At 36.6% G+C, this 21665-nt stretch overlaps 1 protein-coding gene across 4 annotated transcripts in view; it reads right to left on the bottom strand.

Moving 5' to 3' along the window:
* ece2b (endothelin converting enzyme 2b) overlaps positions 1-21665 on the bottom strand; it is a 78548-nt gene that overhangs the window by 3671 nt on the left and 53212 nt on the right. For all 4 annotated transcript variants that reach the window (XM_077207681.1, XM_077207684.1, XM_077207683.1 and 1 more), the window contains 13 exons: positions 15997-16143; positions 15803-15865; positions 15510-15698; positions 6990-7132; positions 6514-6628; positions 5047-5157; positions 4769-4867; positions 4546-4623; positions 3626-3729; positions 3427-3537; positions 3271-3338; positions 2269-2459; positions 1342-1437 (listed from right to left, as the gene is read on the bottom strand). In XM_077207681.1, the coding sequence (XP_077063796.1) occupies positions 1342-1437; positions 2269-2459; positions 3271-3338; positions 3427-3537; positions 3626-3729; positions 4546-4623; positions 4769-4867; positions 5047-5157; positions 6514-6628; positions 6990-7132; positions 15510-15698; positions 15803-15865; positions 15997-16143 (1515 nt within the window). The remainder of the gene's footprint in view (positions 1-1341; positions 1438-2268; positions 2460-3270; positions 3339-3426; positions 3538-3625; positions 3730-4545; positions 4624-4768; positions 4868-5046; positions 5158-6513; positions 6629-6989; positions 7133-15509; positions 15699-15802; positions 15866-15996; positions 16144-21665) is intronic.

The raw sequence follows: 21665 nt of genomic DNA, 5'->3' as shown, positions 1-21665 counted from the left end.
GAAGAAGAGCCAGAGGAATGCGTTTCTGAGACCACATGGTTTCACAAACATTGTTCGGGTTTTGTAATGTTTTTAGTGTTGCTGTAAGGTGGATATTCACAATACTTTATATCAAGTGCTTTATTTAACAGGTATTATATTAAAATTATTGGTTACACTTAAGGTTGTTTACGATTTAAAGCAAATATTAGTTCAAATTACATATAATAATATACTAACATTATAATAGTAATATTTTACAATAAGGCCCCATTAGATAACGCATTAGCTAACTAACAATGAGGAAGACATTTGCTTCAGTTTTTAATTATTTATGTTTATGTTAGTTAATAAAAATACAACTGTTTATTAGTTCATGTCAGCTCAGGTCCATTTAATACTAACGGATCCAACTTTACTATTTAGAATTTAATAAATGATTATTAATGTTGTTAGTTTATGGTAACTAATGTAGTTATAATATATAACATCATACATTTATCTGAAGACTAACCTGAATTAATTTAATTAAGATTAACCGAGATATTTCTTTAATTATTTAATATTATTGTATTTAATATATAATATTTTCTATATTTAGTAATATATTAACATATATAATTATTGATAATGCATTTATCTTTACGTATTATTTTATCATAAAAAAGTATTGAAATTTTTATTTTAAGAAAATTCATCACTTTTTCTGTTACAACATCATATAGTGCCTAAAATAAGGTTGTTATATATATATATATATATATAAAACACCATAGTTACATACATGAACATTAACAAAAATTAAGTTTGATAAGATTTATCCAGGCAATATTAATTTCTACATGTAGTAATAAATGAATATTATAAGTTAGATAATGTTAATATGTTAATAATGTTAACACAACAAAAATATTTATGATATAACAGAAATAATTTACAATATATTCCATATTATGCTATAATAATATTACATATTAACATTTACCAAGATTAAGATCTGCTGTAAAAAGATTACAATTCAAATCACTGGTAGTTTATTAATCTTGGTTAATATCTACTATAATAATATGTTTATATTATTTTTATAAAAAAAAAAATTTTAGATTATGATACCTAAACCATTGACTTTAAAGTGTTACTTTATTATTTTAAAAAAAGGAAAAAGTGTTATTTTATTCAGCAAATTCATTACTTATACTGCCAATACATCATTCAGTGCCTGACATAAGTTTAATATTCGGCTTGTATTGGTGAGGCACAGCATGTTTACCCGTTACACAGTAGTTGGGTGAACAGGTGTTTCACGTCATACTTGTTATTATTTTTGCATACTTGCTTCTATTGTTGTGTGTCTTTTCATACCTGAGCAAAACCCAAGAAGAAGAGCTGGTCGTTTGTGAGATTGACAGCGGGGAGTCTCTTCTCTTCACCGTTCTTCTTCACCCATGACCTGTACGCCTGTCCAAACAAAGACCTCAAAATCAGACATTTGTCTTTCTTCAATTTAACTGCAACATTTGCATTAGCATTAGCTTGGGGAAAATAAATGTCTAGTGATTTCTGTCCATCACCAGAAGGGGGAGCCTCGGGAACCACAAAAACTTCAAAGAAATGTACATTTCTTACATTTTTTTTTAAAAATGCGACTTATTTAATGGCTTAAAAGGCTCTAATTGACCATCCACTCTTAATGTGGACAGAGCATACTGTAAATTCTTAGGCTTGTCGTTTAAATTATTAAATGATTATAAATAAATTACGCGAGTGCCCATACAAATAGTGGGTATTTAAAGTGAGTTTTGCAGGGCTGATTAGAACACAAGCTTAATGTCTGCTATATTTACACAAATGTTGTATATGCACATTTATTAAATGACAAAAAAACAAAACAAAAAAAAAAAGAAAGAAATCTAACAAGTGTCACATAAGTTACACTTCAACAGTGCAATTGGATTACTTTCCTAATTACTTACTTTTTCAAAAGTATTGCATTACTTATTACTATTTATTCTAAATCCCATATGAACCTCGGCCAGTTGAGCAATACAAGAATAGTTTCTTTTAGGATTAATTCTTTTAAATAAATCATATAAAACTGCATAAACTATCCTTGAACTGATAAAGCATTTAAAGGGTGAGGGTTACAATAAAAACATACATTTTAACATTAGATGATGTTAAATTGAATGAAATCTGTACTAAAATTCCAGAAAAATAAGAGTAGTCCCTTTCTTTACTATAATTAAATGACTTAGTAATGCGCTACAACCAAAACGGAATGTAGCCTACGTGATAGGCAGCTTTCAGACCACCGTTGTCTGCTATGTTTTCTCCCAGCGTCTGTTTTCCATTAATGTGCTCTCCGTTGATGGTGTACTGAGTGTACTGATCCACCATACACTCGGTGCGGTTCTTAAACGCCTCCACAGACGAGTTCTGCCACCACGGCCGAAGGTTTCCATCTTTGTCATACTCTCTGCCTGTGTAATACAATTAAAGGGTTATATGATGAAATATTGAATTTTATTGATGCACTATAAAAAATGCATCGCAACTTTAGGAGCTCTAAAAGACCATCCACCACAAAAGCGTCCACTTTGTGATGTCAAATTAAAAGTTTTACTGTAAAATGCATTTTAAATCATTGTTTTAATAATCTTTTGTTATGCTTTAAAGTGCGCTAATTCTGATGTGTTGACTAACGTACTAAAACTGAACTGATGTCTTATTCAATTTAACATTCAAAGTTAATTTATTTAAATCTCTTTGTAATGATGAAGTTTAAGATCTATGACATACAAGTTTCAATAGAAATTACATTAAAGTATATTTTAATTTATCATAAATGCTTGTCAGTAGATATATTTAACTACATTTCAAAGACAATAGAAGTAATTAAAAAGATTTAGACTTATAAAGATTAACTTAAGTCCTATTTAAGTGGGTCAAAAAGCACTCGAAAGTGCAGCTAATTGCATTTAATACGAACTTAATTTAATTGATATTAACATGCAACTTAGTGTCCTAAGTGAATCATTACATTCAGTTCACACTTAAGTATATTTTTTAAATCATATAATTTCGATAATAAATACTCTTTTTTTTCAAAGTATGCTTAAGTGTACTTCTTTTTCAAAAAGGACAATCACAAAAAAATGTCAGTTTAATTCTAAGGGCCAGAGAGAACATTGAGAATGTTAATTGATTTTTTTTATTTTTTATCTTTACTAATAATAATTTTGGCCATCAGGGAAAGACAAAAATATATGATATGATCCCCAGTTTACTAACCTTGATCATCAAATGCATGCGTTAACTCATGTCCCATGACCACTCCAATACCACCAAAGTTTAAAGCTCTGTGAAACACACCAAAACATCATAGTTGTTATAAACCCAAGAGGTTTTTTTAGTAACATGCTTACTACTTGAGCCACGTCTGCTCACTTGGGGTGATCGGGGGCGTAGAACGGGGCCTGTAAGATGCCGGCGGGGAAGACGATGCCATTCTTGGTTGGCATGTAGTAAGCGTTGACCGTGGGTGGAGTCATACTCCATCTACAGATGCAAAGATAGCGCAATCACAAATCAGCCAGCGTCTTACAGGAAGCCTCTCTTCTCTCTCATCACACACTGCTAAACTCACTGGTCTCTGTTTGGCGGCTTGCGGAGCTGGTCTGCCATCACTCGTGCTGAGAAGTTATAGAAGTTGATCATGTTCTGGAAGAAGTTGTCTTCTGTAACCTCATACTACAAGAAAAAACACCACATTACCTGTTAGTTGGGATATTTTCAGTATTATTAAACTAAATAAAGTATAATATAATGTCATATAATATTATAACCCTCTATGATTTAAAGGATTTGGGTCGGTAAGATTGTGTTGTTTTTGAATGTCTGATTCTCACCAAGACTGCATTAATCAGAAAACACAATAACAACAGTAATATTGTGAAACAAGTTATACAATTTAAAGTACCTGTGTTCTATTTTAATATATTTTAAAATCTAGTTTATTCTTGTGATGTGAAAGCTGAATTTTCAGCATCATTACTCAGTGTCACATGATCCTTCAGAAATTATTCGAATATGATGATTTGATGCTCAAGAAACATTTCGGATCATTTTTTTATGCTGAAAACAGTTGTCTTTCTTTTTTTTTTTAAGATTCTCTGATGTTCAAAGAACAGAAAGTTCAAAAGAACAGAATTTGTTTGAAATATCTTTTGTTTGTGTCAGAATGTAAATGTTTTACTGACATTTTTGATCAATTGAATGCATCCTTGCTGAATTAAGTATCATTTATTTAAAAAACAACGTACTTCAAGCTTTTGAATGGTAGTGCAAATATATTAAATTCAATTATTATTCATCCTCAATTACTAATTGAATGTGAAACATTATTTAATATTTAAATAAATTAAGCTTCATTCAGTCAATATGAACCACCATATATTTTTTAAAATTGAAGCACAACACAACGCTAAATCTGAGACACATTGACAATCATTTTAAAGTTTTAGGATTCTAAAAATGTAAACGAAAGCTATTTGCTGACTGACTCACCCCATCATACACATCATCAAGCTCTTTGGAGTCCAGAATGAAGTCTGGAAATCCGATCATGTCGTAGATGGCATCCGCCTAGAGCCAGAAAACACACTTTATCCTGATTTCTTGACAAGCAATGCAAAGTGTTTACAGTTAAGCTGTTTTTGCCATCCTGAATGCCGTCAAGTTTCGGTTATCCAGTCATGCTGCAGTCTCTGTCATTCTCATCCTCTCTCACCTTGTCCTTGGCAGCTTGTCGGGTTTGTTCATCCATCCAGTTCAAATCATCTAGCGCATTTTTGAAAGCCGAGCGGATTTCATTGATCATTCCCTCCGCCTGCGTTTGTACAGAAAAGATGAGGTTGTGAACTGAATGATTCACATTGCTGCCACATGATGGCAAACATGCATCACCAATGAGATGCTAAATTAAACATGAGGACATAAACTTGCATTGTCAAATACGTATACAGTAGGTTTTAGTCGTACAATGACAAATGGCTTTGAGTAACTCACTATTTCTTTGCTTTGTTTGTCGAAGGTGGCTTTGACGAAAAGAGCACCCAATGCAAAACCTAGAGTGTCATCTGTGTTCCCAATACACGTCTGCCAGCGCGGGGTACAGGACTGAACAAAAAACACACATATTGACAAATTACATACACATTAACTAATCTGGCAAACCTGAAACAAGCAGTCATAAAATCACAAAATGGGGACCAGATTTTCGATGTTGTTGTGTCAATATAAAACATGCTCCAACTAAACAACAATGCATCACTATAATCTTTCGTCAATCATACTGATCGCATGCACATATCTCAGGAAAACGACTCTCTCTTTAAACAGTTCACATAGTTATGAAATTCAGATTTTTTGTCATTAGGAAATAGAAATGTGCTTAATTGTATTAAATGTGCACTTTTGGTGTACTTTAAATCTTAATATTTTAATAACCCCACGCCTATAGACTGAACACGTAAAATGCCACCGTTTTCACAAATTCACTTTTTTGTTGTTTACATGGAGACGGGAAGGGTATCGTTTTCAAAACCTTGTTATTTGAAACCCGTTTTAAAAAGATTGTGTTTTTCAGGTCCCCAAACCGGCGTTGTCGTGTAAATGAATGGCCAAAACACATACAATTTTGCTGTTTTTTTAAAGCATACAGTATTTCACAAACAATAGAAAAATTTGCAAGATTTTAAATAAAGATGTACAAGTAAAATCCTAATTTAAATGACATGCAATTACATGATATAAAACATTACATTCAGTTCACATTTAAGAATATTCCTTTAAAGTATATTATTTCCATAAGTAGTGTAACACTGTACAATAAGGTTTCATTTGTTACCATTAGTTAATGAACTAACAGTGCGCAATACATGTGTTTCAGTATATATTAATCTTCGTTAATGTTAGTTAATAAAAATACACTTGTTCATGGTTTGTTCATGTTATTTCACAGTGCATTAACTAATACAACTTTTGATTATAATAATGTATTAGTAAATGTTAAAACTGACATTATCTTAGATTAATAAATGCAAAAGTATTGCTCATTCTTTGTTCTTGTTAACTACATTTGTTTACTAATCTTAACTAATGAAACCTTATTGTAAAGTGTTACCGTTTTTTTTAATCCATACAATGTAAGTGAATGGGGAGTGAGCCTGTTGAGCTCTGAAAATACAATAAATGTATTAGAAAAGTAGTCCATATGACACAGATACATATGATTGCTAAGCATGAAGAACACACTGAATGTTTGACTCGTCAACTCGTATAGTGAGGACTGCTTGACAATCCCAGTCCCCATTCACTTCCATTACATAGAGAAGAAATAAAAACATATTATTGTATTCCATGAAACATGTCATTTGGGATTGGAAAAACATGAAGGTGAGGAAATAACTGACAACCTAATTAACACTTGCGTTAACTATTTCATTCATCCACACACACCCCAACTACACACACCTTCTTAGTGCCATAGAGGCTCTCCAGGAGCTTATCCTGAGCGTTCTCGAACCGCTGGTCGAGACTGGACGCTCCTTTCTGCACCAGATTCCAGATCATGTAATTATTCAGAAGACTGGAGAAGAGGGAGAAAGAGTGCATCACAATATCTAAAAAAGGGACCATTCCTGCATGTGTATTCATTTATTTATACAGTTAGAGAGAGAGAGAGAGAGAGAGAGAGAGAGAGAGAGAGAGAGAGAGAGAGAGAGAGAGAGAGAGAGAGAGAGAGAGAGAGAGAGAGAGAGTGTGTTACAGAAGATCTAAGGAATAAATGCCTTAATATTCTTGTCGGAGAGGCAGAAGAGAGAGAGAGAGAGCGAGAGAGAGAGACTGTTATTAGTACTGGATGTTCTGATACACAATCTAAACATATGGTCTCATAGGGGACGTCCTCTTCCTGAACTCAATAGTGGACACCGTAGAGAACGCCGTACCTGCGGTCGGTCTTGTTGATGAGCTCCGAAACTTGTTGCATGTATTCCTTGGCGTAGACCACCACAGGCTCTGTGTCGTTTAACTCCAGCGGGGAAAGGACCGAGTTCAGATAATCCAACCATTCAACTGCCGGAGCCAACACCTGTGACCGAAACAAATGTCATCAGTGAATTATTTCCTCATTCATTTCAGTCTAATGCAATGTTAGAGTGTAAAATCACGTTAAGAACATTTACGAAAAAAGCAAAAGCCGCCCTTGACCACCACTGACACCTATTGGTGTCGTTGCTGCGTTACACGAGAGCAAAAGTTTTCAGTTACGAAATGCAGCACAATTATGGACCTTGTCTGCCTTGAGAATTAAAAAATAATAATTGTAACTTTATATTTCATAAATGTAAATGTTGCAGTATTACTTCATATCACACAATAAGACTTTAGATATTAATGTGAGTTTATATCTTGCAATTGTGACTTTATTTCTCATAACTGTCACTTTATATCTCACAATTGTGACTTAATATTTCGCAATGAGACTATTTATTGTAAATGCGGCTTTATAACTCACAATGTGATTTTAAATCTCAGAACTGACACTTTATATCTCACAATTGTGACTTTATATTTCGCAATGTGACTATTTATTGAAAATACAGCTTTATAAGTCACAACGTGACTGTCTTTAGCTTTCTATAGCAATTGCATTTCACGTAATTGTCACTTCATATCTAACAATTGCGATTATTTTATAAATGTGGCTATATAATTCACAATGTGACTTTATTTCTTATATCTTGCAGTGTCACTTTAACAATCTTGTAATTGAGATTTTATCACACAATGTAACTATATCTTGCAATTGCAAATTTCTCATAATTGTCACTCTATATCTCACACCTGTGACATGTCTCATAATGTGATTTAATATTTTGCAATGAGACTATATCTTGCAATGACATCTTTATTTCCTGTAATTGTCACTTTATATCTGACATTAGCATCTTTATATCTCACTAGGTGACATTATATCACACAATCTGACTTTATTTTCTTGACTTTATGTCACTCACAAATATTTTACTCTACAGTTGAAGCTTCAGTAATAGAGGTTTCTGAATATTATTCAGCTGTTCATATCCAAACATAGCATAGCCATCATTAAGTGGTGATGCACTTTAATTTAACCTTTTGTAGGCCACTAAAACATGGAGAGTTATACATTTAATTATGACCAATTTCCATTTTTCCATAACCTTGGCTGTGAAAGCTTTGCTCGTCTCAATGTTTTGATTTCTCTTTCAGCCATGAAAAGGATACAGAATGCGTGTTCGGATTCGCTCTCACACAAAATGCTCAAATAATCAGCAGGCTAGAGTCAATAACCTGCATGTTTGCATTCCTGAAACCTAGATGCAATTCTAGCCGCACTGCCCTTGGGTGTAATAAAACAAAGACCTCCATCGTAAACACACAGCTGAAAGCCCCCATCTACCCTCATTCCCCACATAGCCTTCATCTCTACTGTGGATTTCTGGCAGATGAAAACAAATTGGGTGACTAAAATGGACTATTTTCCCTCTCTCTTATGGTTTGAGAAGCTGTGTTGTTGTTTTTTAATAAACTCAAAACCAAGCGATCCCTTGAGGTTGCTCTGCATAAAGACATGCAAAATAAGAAGTGTCAGTAGCAAGCTTTGCCTAATGAGGTAAATACAATTAAATTCAGAAATGACCTTAAAATGTTTTTTTTTCTTTCTGTTACATGCAAAATATGAAGTGACTGTTGCAAGCTTTGTCGAATGAGGTAAAATACAATTAAATTCAGAAATACCTTTTAAAAAGTATGTTGTTGTTTTTTTTGTTAAAAAAACTGTCAAACTCAAAATGTTAAAATATAAGAATAAAATAAACATGGTTCAAGCTGTTAAATTAACATAAGTATTTAATTTCACCATATAAATGATTCATTCTGTTCTGTATGATTTCCACAAACTGATTCGAACCTTCGAGTCTGATTGGAACTGATCCCAGATACATCTTAATACCATCTACCATTCCTAGTAAAGCACCCATTAATCAGTAAATGATGGAAAAAATCCATTTATGAAAAATCCATCAGGTTCTCAGGATGCTCGGATATCAGAAACATGAACGGAACAACCAACAATAATGCAACATAGACAGACCAAATACTAACTGTAAACAGCTTATAATATATTTTAACTCTAACCAATGAAAGAAACGAGAAACAGGTGTGGTGCATTAACCAAACAATGAATAACCATGGAAACAAATGCCAACAATGGAAACGGAACAGGAAGTGAAGCAAAACCAACAAAGAACCAATAAATAAACTCAAACTACTGTATACTCAAACTTAGACATAACTGTCAAGTTCTGTTAGTTTCATTGTGTTTTAGTTTTGTTCCTGTTTGCCTGTGTTCCTGTCATTGTTTCTAATTTGAGTTTCACACCTGTTCTCTGTTCTGTTGATTACTCCCTGTGTATTTAAGCCTTCTGTTCTCACTGTTCTTCACTTAACATCACTTAACTTTTTTAACATTACATAACTATGCGCGTGCGGTTTGTGTTTGTGTTTGGAGCTCCGTCGAATTGATTCATAAATCCTTGATTTTCTTCTTTACCACTCATTTATAAACAAGCACTTTCTATTTTTATAGCATGTGAACTTATCTTCGATACTTTTCCTAATAAAAAACAATCGGATTGCTTTGATTTCGCTACTTAGATCCAACTTTCCGAATCTCCGCTACTAGCCTTTAGCCCGCTAGCATCGCACGTGTGGCCTCTCGCCTATTGATCAACTGATTTACACCCGTTTCACTGAAAGGATACGGGTTATATCCAGGATTCCAGTCCTAAATTAGTAGTGATATTGGTAGTATCACTACTAATTTACTGTTCATCTGTTATAATGGCGAATATATCGGATGTGTGTCTAACGTTACCTCTGAGTGCAGGTGAGGACACATTCGAGCTGCATTCGGTGTTGTTGGAGCTGGAGTCCTTGGAGAAGCAGATCCGTGGTCTGCTAGAGAGGCAAGCCGAGCTGCGAGATCGGTGATCAGCGCTTGAAACATCACGCGCCAATGCTCACAAGTCAGTGGTTAGTAACTGTTTGACTCCGACCTCGTCTACTCCGTGTGTTTCTCTGCACAGGACGCAAGCACCCAGGACGCGATCTTCCCTGGCTTCATTCACTCCGGCACCGACACAACACCATGGGCCCTGGGTGATTCCTCAGCGGAAGACACGAGCCAGGACCAGACCAAGAACTTCTCCGCCTCTCCCGGTCTTCGAGATCTCCACCCGGAACCGCTTCTCCCCTCTTCGCGAGTCGGAACACGACGACGCCGTGATCATCGGCAGTTCCATCGTCCGTCATGTCCGTGCTACCTCAGGTAAGGGTAAGGTGCGCACTCACTGCTTTCCTGGTGCTCGTGTTCTAGATGTCGCTGCACATGTTCCCGAGATCCTGAACGGTGACGAGCGCGTCGGAGCTGTTGTGCTGCACGCGGGAGTGAACGAAATCAGGCTGCGCCAGACGGAGGTTCTGAAGAAGGACTACAGGAGCCTGATCGAGACGGTACGCAGCACATCGCCTGAAGCAACGATCATCCTGTCTGGACCGCTTCCCACGTACCGACAAGGACAGGAAAGGTTCAGTAGATTATTTGCACTAAATGAATGGTTAATGTCATTGTGTAATGAACAGAAACTGCTCTTTGTAAATAATTGGAATCTGTTCTGGGAGCGACCTAGGCTCTACCGTGCTGATGGCCTGCACCCCAGCAGAATCGGAGCGGCTGTTCTGTCGGACAACATCTCCAAGACGTTACACACCATATGACTAGTAAGTCAAAGTCCAAATCACAGTCTTTGCTGTCCTAACTTAATTGATATAAGTAGTGTAGAACATTATATAGAAACTGTGTCTATTCCTCGTTTAGTGAGGCCAAACAATAAATCTACTGTAGGATCTAGGAAAAATCTTATTGTAATTAAACCAGAAAATCTCAATATCAGTGAACAAAAACAATTTCTAAAGCTAGGTCTTCTAAACATTAGATCGCTCACACCTAAGGCGGTTATTGTAAACGAAATGGTCACAGATAATAGTTTCGATGTATTTTGCCTTACTGAAACCTGGCTTAAACCAAATGATTATTTCGGTCTAAATGAGTCTACTCCACCAGGATACTGTTATAAGCATGAGCCCCGTCTGATCGGTCGTGGCGGCGGTGTTGCAACAATCTATAGAGATATTCTAAATGTTACTCAGAAAACAGGTCACAGGTTTAATTCGTTTGAAGTACTTGTGCTAAATGTTACGCTCTTAGATGTAAGAAAGAAATCCCTATTATCTCTAGCCTTGGCTACTGTATATAGACCTCCAGGGCCCTATGCTGATTTCCTAAAAGAGTTTGCAGACTTTCTCTCAGATCTATTGGTCAATGTCGATAAAGCAATAATTGTTGGAGATTTTAACACACACGTAGATAACACAAATGATGCGTTAGGGGCTGCGTTTACAGATTCATTAAACTCCTTGGGGGTCAAGCAATACGTCAGTGGTCCCACTCATCGTCTAAATCATACACTAGATTTAATTATATCATATGGAACCAACCCAACCGATATAGATATTGTACCACAAAGTGATGATGTCACTGATCATTACATGATAACTTGCATAATACGTACTGCTGAAATGTGTCATGTTGCGCCACGTTATCGACCAGGCAGAACAATCCTTCCAACCACTATAGATAGATTCTCAAATAGCTTACCTGATCTATCTCAGCTGCTCAGTGAACCCAAACAAACAGATGAACTAGAGGAAATGACTAGCAGTTTGAGCACCATTTTCTCTAGTACACTAGAAATTGTTGCACCAATTAGATTAAAAAAGGTTAGAGAGAAAACTAAAGCACCATGGTACAACAGTGCTATGCATGTTATCAAGAGAGAAACTCGTAACTTAGAGCGTAAATGGAAACAAACTAATTTAGAGGTCTTTAGAATCGCGTGGAAAGACAGTATGTCACGTTATAAAAAGGCTCTAAAAGCAGCCAGGGCTGAGCATCTCCGCAAACTAATAGAAAATAACCAAAATAATCCAAGGTTTTTATTCAACACCGTAGCTAGACTAACAAATAAACAAACATCACCAGAGCAAAATATTCCGTTACAGTATAGTAGTAATGATTTTATGAATTTCTTCAATGAGAAAATAGAAAGCATCAGAAACACAATTGTAAATGTACAATCTTTTATGGTGTCTTATGATTCAGCCTCAATTATCGGCCCTCAAGAACAACTACACCGCTTTACAACTATAGGACAGGAAGAGCTAAATAAACTTATCATTGCATCTAAACCAACAACATGTTTATTAGATCCAATACCCACTAAACTACTGAAAGAAGTGTTACAAATGATTTACTTTTAGCTTCTGACCAAGGCTGTATCTCAATACTTGTTCTACTTGATCTTAGCGCTGCGTTCGACACTATAGATCATAAAATACTCTTGGATCGACTACAAAACTACACTGGAGTTCAGGGACAGGAATTAAGCTGGTTTAGATCGTACTTATCAGACCGTTATCATTTTGTCTGTTTAAATGGGGAAAAATCGAAGATAACGTCAGTAGACTATGGAGTCCCGCAAGGATCGGTGTTAGGCCCTCTACTATTCTCAATATATATGCTGCCACTTGGTAATATTATAAGAAAACATGGAATTAATTTCCACTGTTATACTGATGACACTCAATTATATATTTCATCACGACCAGATGAAAACACTAACTCATCTAAATTGACAGAGTGTCTCAAAGATATAAAATGCTGGATGACGTGTAATTTCCTGCTATTAAATTCAGATAAAACGGAGGTATTACTTATTGGTCCAAAAAACTACCCACAAAACCTTGTACAATACAACTTTAATTTAGAAGGATGTCCTGTTACTTTATCCACTACAGTAAAAGACCTGGGTGTTATACTAGACCGCAACTTGTCTTTCGAAAATCATATTTCATATGTTACAAGAACAGCCTTTTTCCACCTTAGAAACATTGCTAAGCTACGTAACATGCTATCTGTTTCTGATGCAGAAAAGTTAGTTCATGCATTCATGACCTCGAGACTAGATTACTGTAATGCTTAATTAGCCGGTTGTCCTGCATCCTCAATAAACAAGCTACAGTTAGTGCAAAATGCAGCCGCTAGAGTTCTTACTAGATCAAGAACATATGATCATATAACACCTATTTTATCATCTCTACACTGGTTACCTATTAAGTTCCGTATCAATTACAAAGTACTATTACTGACCTATAAAGCCCTAAATGGTTTAGCTCCTGTGTATTTAATGGACCTTCTATCGCCGTACAATCCATCGCGCTCTTTAAGATCACTAAATTCGAGGCTTCTGGTCATTCCTAGGATATCTAAGTCCACTAAAGGAGGGAGGGCGTTCTTGCATTTAGCTCCTAAACTCTGGAATAGCCTTCCTGATATTGTTCGAGGCTCAGACTCGCTGTCCCAGTTTAAAACTAGATTAAAGACGCATCTCTTTAGCCATGCATTCACATTATGCTTACCTTTTATACCACTGTTGAATCAGATCGAATGCATTAATATTATGAACAGCAGCTATGCTAATTATCTCCCATCTGCTTTTCTGCTGTTATCTCGGGACGCTAGTCCCGAGGTAAATAGCGTTCGTCAGCTCCAGTTTGTATCCAGCCTCTCACGGAGACTTCAGATAAGATGACTAAACGCCTGTGAAGAGACGACTCGACGCCTGTGAAGAGACGACTCAACGCCGGCGATATGTTATGCCCTAAATTACTACATGATTAACTAACTGTATTTTTTTCTATGTACATTTCTGAAATGCACATTCTGTAAAGCTGCTTTGAAACAATAAGTATTGTGAAAAGCGCTATACAAATAAATTTGAATTGAATTGAATTGAATTGACTACTCTTGGTTTGGTATCGTCGTTGTTTTACGTGGTTGTGTTCTATGCTTATTCCTGCGATTTCCTACATGTTACCTGTTAGATTTTGTGATCAAAGACTGTTTGGTTGTATTCTCTATCATTGTGTGATAATTGCAACCAGTTGCTGACAATAACGTGATCAAACGTGACAATTGCAGCGCATTTTGTTGAAGTTTAAGAAATATATAATATATTAATTTACTTTATTTTTTTGTGAGAGCGAGTAAAGAGCTCTTCTGTAAATGTGTGTTATTGCAGAACCTAAACATTAAAAATGTTATGTTATATTGCTTTCTTTCCTTAAAAAGGAGCCCAGCATGTTAAGTCAAACATAATCATCCTCCCGGGTGTCACCACACATCTGAGCTCCACGGCTGCCAGAGACGTTTGCTCATCAAATTCAGGAGAATAGTGACATGAATATATAATGTATTGGTCTTGAGCTTTAAGGCAGGGGAATGAAGAACTGCTGGTAATTTTGCACACTCTTGCTTGAAATGGTTTTCTTACAAATTTTGTAAGAAGGAAAATATTCTATAAACAGAGATACAAAAAAGTACTCCTCATGTTCATTTATATAATCAATTTGTAAAACAACTATATACAATTATTATTTTAGAATCTAAGTATAATGACCATAAGCATTAAATAATATTAACAACAACAATAATAATAATTATTTAAAAATTATTTGTAACAAAAACCTTTTTGAAAAGATTGGACTTATTCCCTTTATACTGACAGCAGACATAATTTAATCAGTAAGCGATCAACCATTTTGCTCAACCCTCCACTTCACTACTTCACTGTACAGTTGCTCAGCAACTGTTTCCACGGAAATCACAGGAGCCTTTATAAAACAAAAGTTTCAACGCAGGTGCTCAAAGAAAAAAATCTTACGGTAATAATTAAATGATGGGAAAAAAAGCCAGAAGACACAAAAAGGAATGAATATTTATGCACAGAAGGATAAAAGATATGGTGTTCTGTTCAGCCAGATATATGAGACAGAGACGGACAGACAGATAGATAGATAGATAGATAGATAGATAGATAGATAGATAGATAGATAGATAGATAGATAGATAGATAGATAGATAGATAGATAGATAGACAGACAGACAGACAGACAGACAGACAGACAGACAGACAGACAGACAGACAGACAGACAGACAGACAGACAGATAGATAGATAGATAGATAGATAGATAGATAGATAGATAGATAGATAGATAGGTAGGTAGATAGATAGATAGATAGATAGACAGACACACGGTGGTAAACCTGACTTCATGCGTTGTGCATTATTCATGAACTCTCTTTTCTCGTATCTCAAACAAACACTTTTATGACAACTAATGATCCCAAATTTTTCAGCTCAGAATTTCATAGCTTCCTCAACACACTTTCATCTGTTTACCACACTACTACACCAACCGTCATAACTTTTGTCTAACTAAACCCTCGTGATCCTGCACACGCACCTGGAGTTCAGCTATCGTTATCTTGTGGTAGATCTTTTCCTCGTCTCGCCGCTCGTCCTGAGGAACCGTGATGTTAGCCAGTGCTGTCTCGAAGTCCAAAATTTGCTGCATCTGACCCCGAGTGGAATTCTTCTCTCCTCCCAACAACAATCCCAACTCTATCATGTAATCCAGATAAGCCTTCAACACCTAAACCCAGACCAGTGGCAGGCTATTAGACATGGACTTAAAGCTACTTGAAATATTACAAAATGTCTTCAAATATTGATACTTTAAGTTCTTCTTCATGATACCTTCTCGTTTGTTTTATTGAGGTAATAATCCCGGGATGGGAGGAAGAGTCCTGATTGGTCAGCCTGGAGAAAGTTTGCACAGGTGAGCAAACACCACAGGTGTGATAAATATAGCAAATACAATAAAACAAACATGGAACAAAAACTTTCAAACAGTAGATGTTCATTAAAACCTGATAACTGAGTCAATGTACCTGAATGACATTACTGTTAGAGTTTTTAGGGTCCACGCTGACACCGACAGTGAAGAAAGGCTGAGCTCTGTAAGGTCCAGAAACTATCTTTAAAACGTCCAGAAAATTATCTTTATCCCAGGACTCTGTGATGTTCCAGCCTCCTATCTACACACACACACAAACACAAAGAAAAGGAAAAAGATTAGTTTCTAGCAAAAAGACTGAGGTGATCCTACTGTAGAAATCAAAAGTGACCCTATTTACTATCTTTTACTATATTCATAATCTTTTTTTGGATAAATTTGTTCGCTAAATGTATAAATTTAACCAAGAAAAAAAATCCCAGAAATTTAAAATGTGGGGGCAAGAAATTATCTGTTTTATCTATTTATTATCTAACATATTTCATTTATGTTTCATATTGAGAAATGTAAAGAATGCAAAGAAAACACAACAATTCCAAAATTGCATTACAATTCACATATTTTAAGGTTAATGTCAGCAACGGTTGCAATAACAACAAGAAATGGCAGGATCCAAATGCGCCAGTAGATTTATTAAACAATACTCAAAGAAACAAAATACTCAGAGTAATTAGACTATATAAACTAGAACAAAACAACCGGTAAATCAGAGGAGAACAGACAAATTAACTGAAAAAAACACAGGAATTAAGTACAAAAGGAAAACTGATCAACGATATGAACAGGTGTAACTGATGATCAAATCAAGAAACTCAAACACAGAAAACAGAGCTAGAACACGTATCCAACCCACCCAAAAACAGAAACTGAGGGGGGTGCACACCGGACGAGAAGCGCAGCGCCGCGTCGTGCAGCGCCACGTCTTTAAAATTCGAACACTTTGTTCTCTATGAGTGTACACACACCGGCGGCGTCATTCGGCCTCTGTCTATGCTGTCTATTATTACTATGCGCCCAGCAACGGCTCAGGACCTTGTTCAAAATCCTGCCGCGCCACAGAGAGCCATTTACATAATTTTATATTCAATTTACATTTATTTGTCTCAAATTGTCGTTTATGTATATACTGACTTCACCCTGTGCTGCAATATACATTTAGTTTTACATTCATTTACAGAAATCAGCTCCTTGAATGAAAATTTCTGATGTTATCAGATTTTCAGCTGATATTCTCAATTCATTCAGTTAACAGACGCTCTGAGGTAAAGTGTTCAGACTTGTATTTAATTGTACTGTACAATCATAACATAGTACAGACATTATCTTAATTCCATAATGTCCTTAAAGGGATACTCCACCAGTTTTTCTTATTAAACTATGTTATTCCCTTAACTAAGGCGAGTTGATACATACCTCTCTCGTCTCAGTGCGTGCACTATATCGCTCTGTATTGCCGCAAAACTATGTTAGCACTTAGCTTAGCCCATGCATTAAATATGGGCCAAGCAGAGAAGCGACCAAACACTTCCACGTTTTCCCTATGTAAACACAGTTACTCGAGTAGTGTAACTTGACCTGGGCTGGTGACACAAAATAAACCGTTGCGCTTTTCTAAGCGTTTAAAATTGATGACTATATTGTATGGCGGAATACCATAACAAGTGCTTTTGAGCACTTCGACTTGGCGCAATAATATCTTCACTCGTGAAAAGTCCTCTTACCGGCTCCCGCTTCCTCTCCCCCTCCCTCTGACATTTCCGTCAATACAACCAACGTGACATGCGCCGGTAGTAGTGGTTCGAGCGGAGTTGACGAAGTAACAGGTTGTTGGAAGCTAGTTTGTGTACAATAATGGTTAAAGCGTGCATCGTAAAGGGTTGTGAAAATAAGGAGAATGTACATAGTGCTGTCATTTTTCACCGAATTCCAACATACCACATACAGCGGAGAGCTTGGTTAGCTGCTTTGAACAAGAATCCCAAAACACCATTGATGACTCTGATGAAGTGGCGTGTTTGCTCCGAACATTTCACAAAGTTCGCAACAGTCACACTTGCACCACCAATTGCTGTTTGCCCGTGGTCTTTCGCCAGCTCCGGTCTGTTCTGGATCATATCTTTCTTGCCTCTCACGGTCCATAAGAGCTAATTCCTCCTCCGTGTACTCGGGTTCAAACAGATATGGCTCTGGGTCTTCTACAAAGAAGTCATAATCATCTACAAAGTCCGCCATTGCAAATGATCTGCAGTTTGCTAATAGCACAGGTAGTAAAAGTCACGTTGGTTGTATTGACGGAAATGTCAGAGGGAGAGGAAGCGGGAGCCGGTAAGAGGACCTTTCACGAGTGAAGATATTATTGCGCCAAGTCGAAGTGCTCAAAAGCACTTGTTATGGTATTCCGCCATACAATATAGTCATCAATTTTAAACGCTTAGAAAAGCGCAACGGTTTATTTTGTGTCACCAGCCCAGGTCAAGTTACACTACTCGAGTAACTGTGTTTACATAGGGAAAACGTGGAAGTGTTTGGTCGCTTCTCTGCTTGGCCCATATTTAATGCATGGGCTAAGCTAAGTGCTAACATAGTTTTGCGGCAATACAGAGCGATATAGTGCACGCACTGAGATGAGAGAGGTATGTATCAACTCGTCTTAGTTAAGGGAATAACATAGTTTAATAAGAAAAACTGGTGGAGTATCCCTTTAAACTTAACAATATTGCTGGCCATAAACTGAGCTGCTCTGTCAAGTCCTTGTCGTCGGTTAGGTTAATCTTTCATTTGAAAGTCACGTGTCTAGTATCTGTAAAACTGCATTTTTTCATCTTAAAAACATATCTAAATTACGTCATATGCTCTCAATGAAAAATGCAGAACAATTGGTTCATGTGTTCATGACATCAAGGCTAGATTATTGTAATGCTCTTTTGGGTGGTTACCCTGCACGCTTAATAAACAAACTACAGCTGGTCCAAGACGCAGCCGCTAGAGTTCTAACCAGAACCAGGAAGTACGACCATATTAGCCCGGTTCTGTCAACACTGCATTGGCTCCCTATTAAACATTGTATACATTTTGAAATGTTGCTGATTACTTACAAAGTACTAAAAGGTTTAGCTCCCCTGTACTTGAGCGAGCTCATAACGCATTATAGTCCTTCACGTCTATTGCGATCTCAAAATTCTGGCCAGTTGATAATACCTAGAATATCAAAATCGACTGCTGGCAGTAGATCGTTTTCCTATTTAGCACCAAAATGTTGGAACAATCTTCCTAACATTGTCTGGGAAGCAGACGCAGTCTAAAAACACTAAAAACACATCTCTTCGGCTTATCATACACATAACACATTATAGACTTCTATAATTCAATGTTAGGCTGCATAGTTTAGATCAGCCGGGACCGGGAACACTTCCCATAAATCCTGATGTACTTGGAACATCATAAGAAAGATGCCGTCTACGCTAATATCAGTCTCTCTGTTTATCCCAAGGTTTACCGCAGTCCGCCAGATCCAGGCCATATCCAGATCTGATGAAGGGTACGGCGACACGACGACAACGCATCCCTGAAGTGTCAACTAGTCTCTCCCCTGTGAAGGCCTCCTTCCCTTTACCTCTGTACAGTTAAAACGTTGTCAGGATAATTCTGGTTCGCGTGGCTACGCAGACGTGACAAAAATGTATGTATTATACATTTTTAAGGCCAGATAAGTAGTTTGTTGAGGGTTTATTAGTGAAGAAGGACTACACGCCTGCGCACATATATATTCAAACGCACATGCCAATCGACTGAACACGTGATGCGCATGTGCGTGCCGTCTGCTTTTTTGCGGGTTTGCGTTTATGAGGTTTGCGCAGAGAAAATGGATAATCATTTTCACCTTTGAAACTATTTCAGGGAGTGCGTTCTCGAGACACCAGGAACTGTTTTGTGCGGATGGGCGGCCGGAGCGTGTTAGGGTTTTTTTCTGTTAGAACGGTGTCGTGTTAGCAGCCCCTAAGTTAATAACTAATGATCTTCGCAATGGAAGTGAATCAATCAAGACTATATTTAGCTGGACAAAAACTTTGTCCTAGAGCTGTGGTAAAGCCTAAACAATCTGTTATGGTAATTTCTATTTTCACTGTAAAGCTGATTTGAAACAATCCATACTGTGAAAAGCGCTTTATAAATGAAGATGACTTGACTTGACTTGACTTAAGATGAAATCAACTGAAGACAAAAGAAGACATTAAATCTCTGACGATCTCAGCAGAGGATCAAACAACTCCACAAACAGCATTACCAGCTTCACTTATTACAAACCAGATTTACTTTATTTCTTTCAGACTTTACACAGAATTAACAGAGGTTTAACTCTATTGTTTCATATGAAGTCACCATAGCAGTGATTAGTGTTTCCATTAGTTGGGCTTAGTGATGGGCAAATTAAGCTTTGATGAAGCACTGAACCACTCAGTAACAGCAACCTCGTCAGGTGAAGTGCCCAGGCTGTATCTAAATTATCCCGGCTATATAGTGAACAGGAGGCTTTAAGACGAGTGAAATAAATCTAGTGCATGCACTTTTTTTTTTCTCACAACCTCTCCACATTTAGAGAAAATTTGTCGAGAGGGAACGGATGAAGCCGGCGTGCATAAAAAACTTTTTAGCCAGTATAAAAGGTGAGAGTACAGATTTTTGTGATTTATCCAGTACACCAGTGGGTCTTCAGATCTTTTCAGCGGTGGATCCATCATGTACCGCTGTACCTCCACTGTAGAAGTTGCAGTGGCAGCACCTGACTGGTTTGCATATGGCGGTGGAGCTGCGAACCACTCAGGTCCATTCAGAGATTGAAGCAGTTGCTGCTTCGGACGTCATATGTCACTTGATTTTTCTATACCAAAGCAACCTTCGGAGCAGTGGTTCAAATGGAATTGTAGTTAATGGTTTGAAGCACGTATCAAAGCTTCAGTCTCAAACTGCCATCACTAGTTGGGCTCTTAACTCTTACTTAATATTTTTTCCTTTTTGGCTGCTGTGACAGTGTGTTTGTTAAACACATTTGCAGTAGCAAAGGAAGGTAAAGTGAAATGAGATCAGGTGATGATGGTTACCTGTCAATGGATGTATTATCATCATAAAATAACCTGATTTACTGATGCAATTTGAATATAACCAAATCTAACAATTGTATTGAACCATTAATACATTTATAACACAATCTCTGTAATCCATCAGTACTGCAGAAATCAGATTTTATCAACCATGAGCACAACAAATTAGTCTACAGTGACATGGTGACACACAGACATCAGCAATCAGCACATGAATCTCAACAATGGTGACAATAAAAAGTGCCATGCTACAATGCATGCTGGGTACAAAACTCCCAGCATGCACTGCAATATTAATAAATTAAGCAGCTGAATTGTCCTATTATTTTGTTTAACCCTAAATAATTGCTTTTATTTTCGCTGATGTTTTTGTAGTGACATTTAGTAGCTTTTTGTGATGTTCAGAGTTGATCCGATTATCTGAATATTTTGTTGATTGTCACCATTGTTGAGATTCATGCGCTGATTGTTGATATCTGTGTGTGTCATAATAATTTAAACTTTTATGCTCACGTTCGTTACAATCTTATAAATGATTGTTGCAGTACTGGTGGATCTAATGCAGCAAGACATCATTTGTAGGCTAAATGAGATAATTGCACAACAGAATTGTTAAATTCAATTGACATTGATTCAGGCTATTTCATGATGATTATAAAACCAT

The sequence above is a fragment of the Siphateles boraxobius genome, unplaced genomic scaffold (genome assembly GCF_051911475.1).
Source record: "Siphateles boraxobius isolate OS27281-9 unplaced genomic scaffold, OSU_SipBor_1 6, whole genome shotgun sequence".
Lineage (NCBI taxonomy): Eukaryota > Metazoa > Chordata > Actinopteri > Cypriniformes > Leuciscidae > Siphateles > Siphateles boraxobius.
The sequence above is the reverse complement of the archived record's forward strand: the minus strand, read 5'-3'. Positions and strand labels throughout refer to the sequence as shown.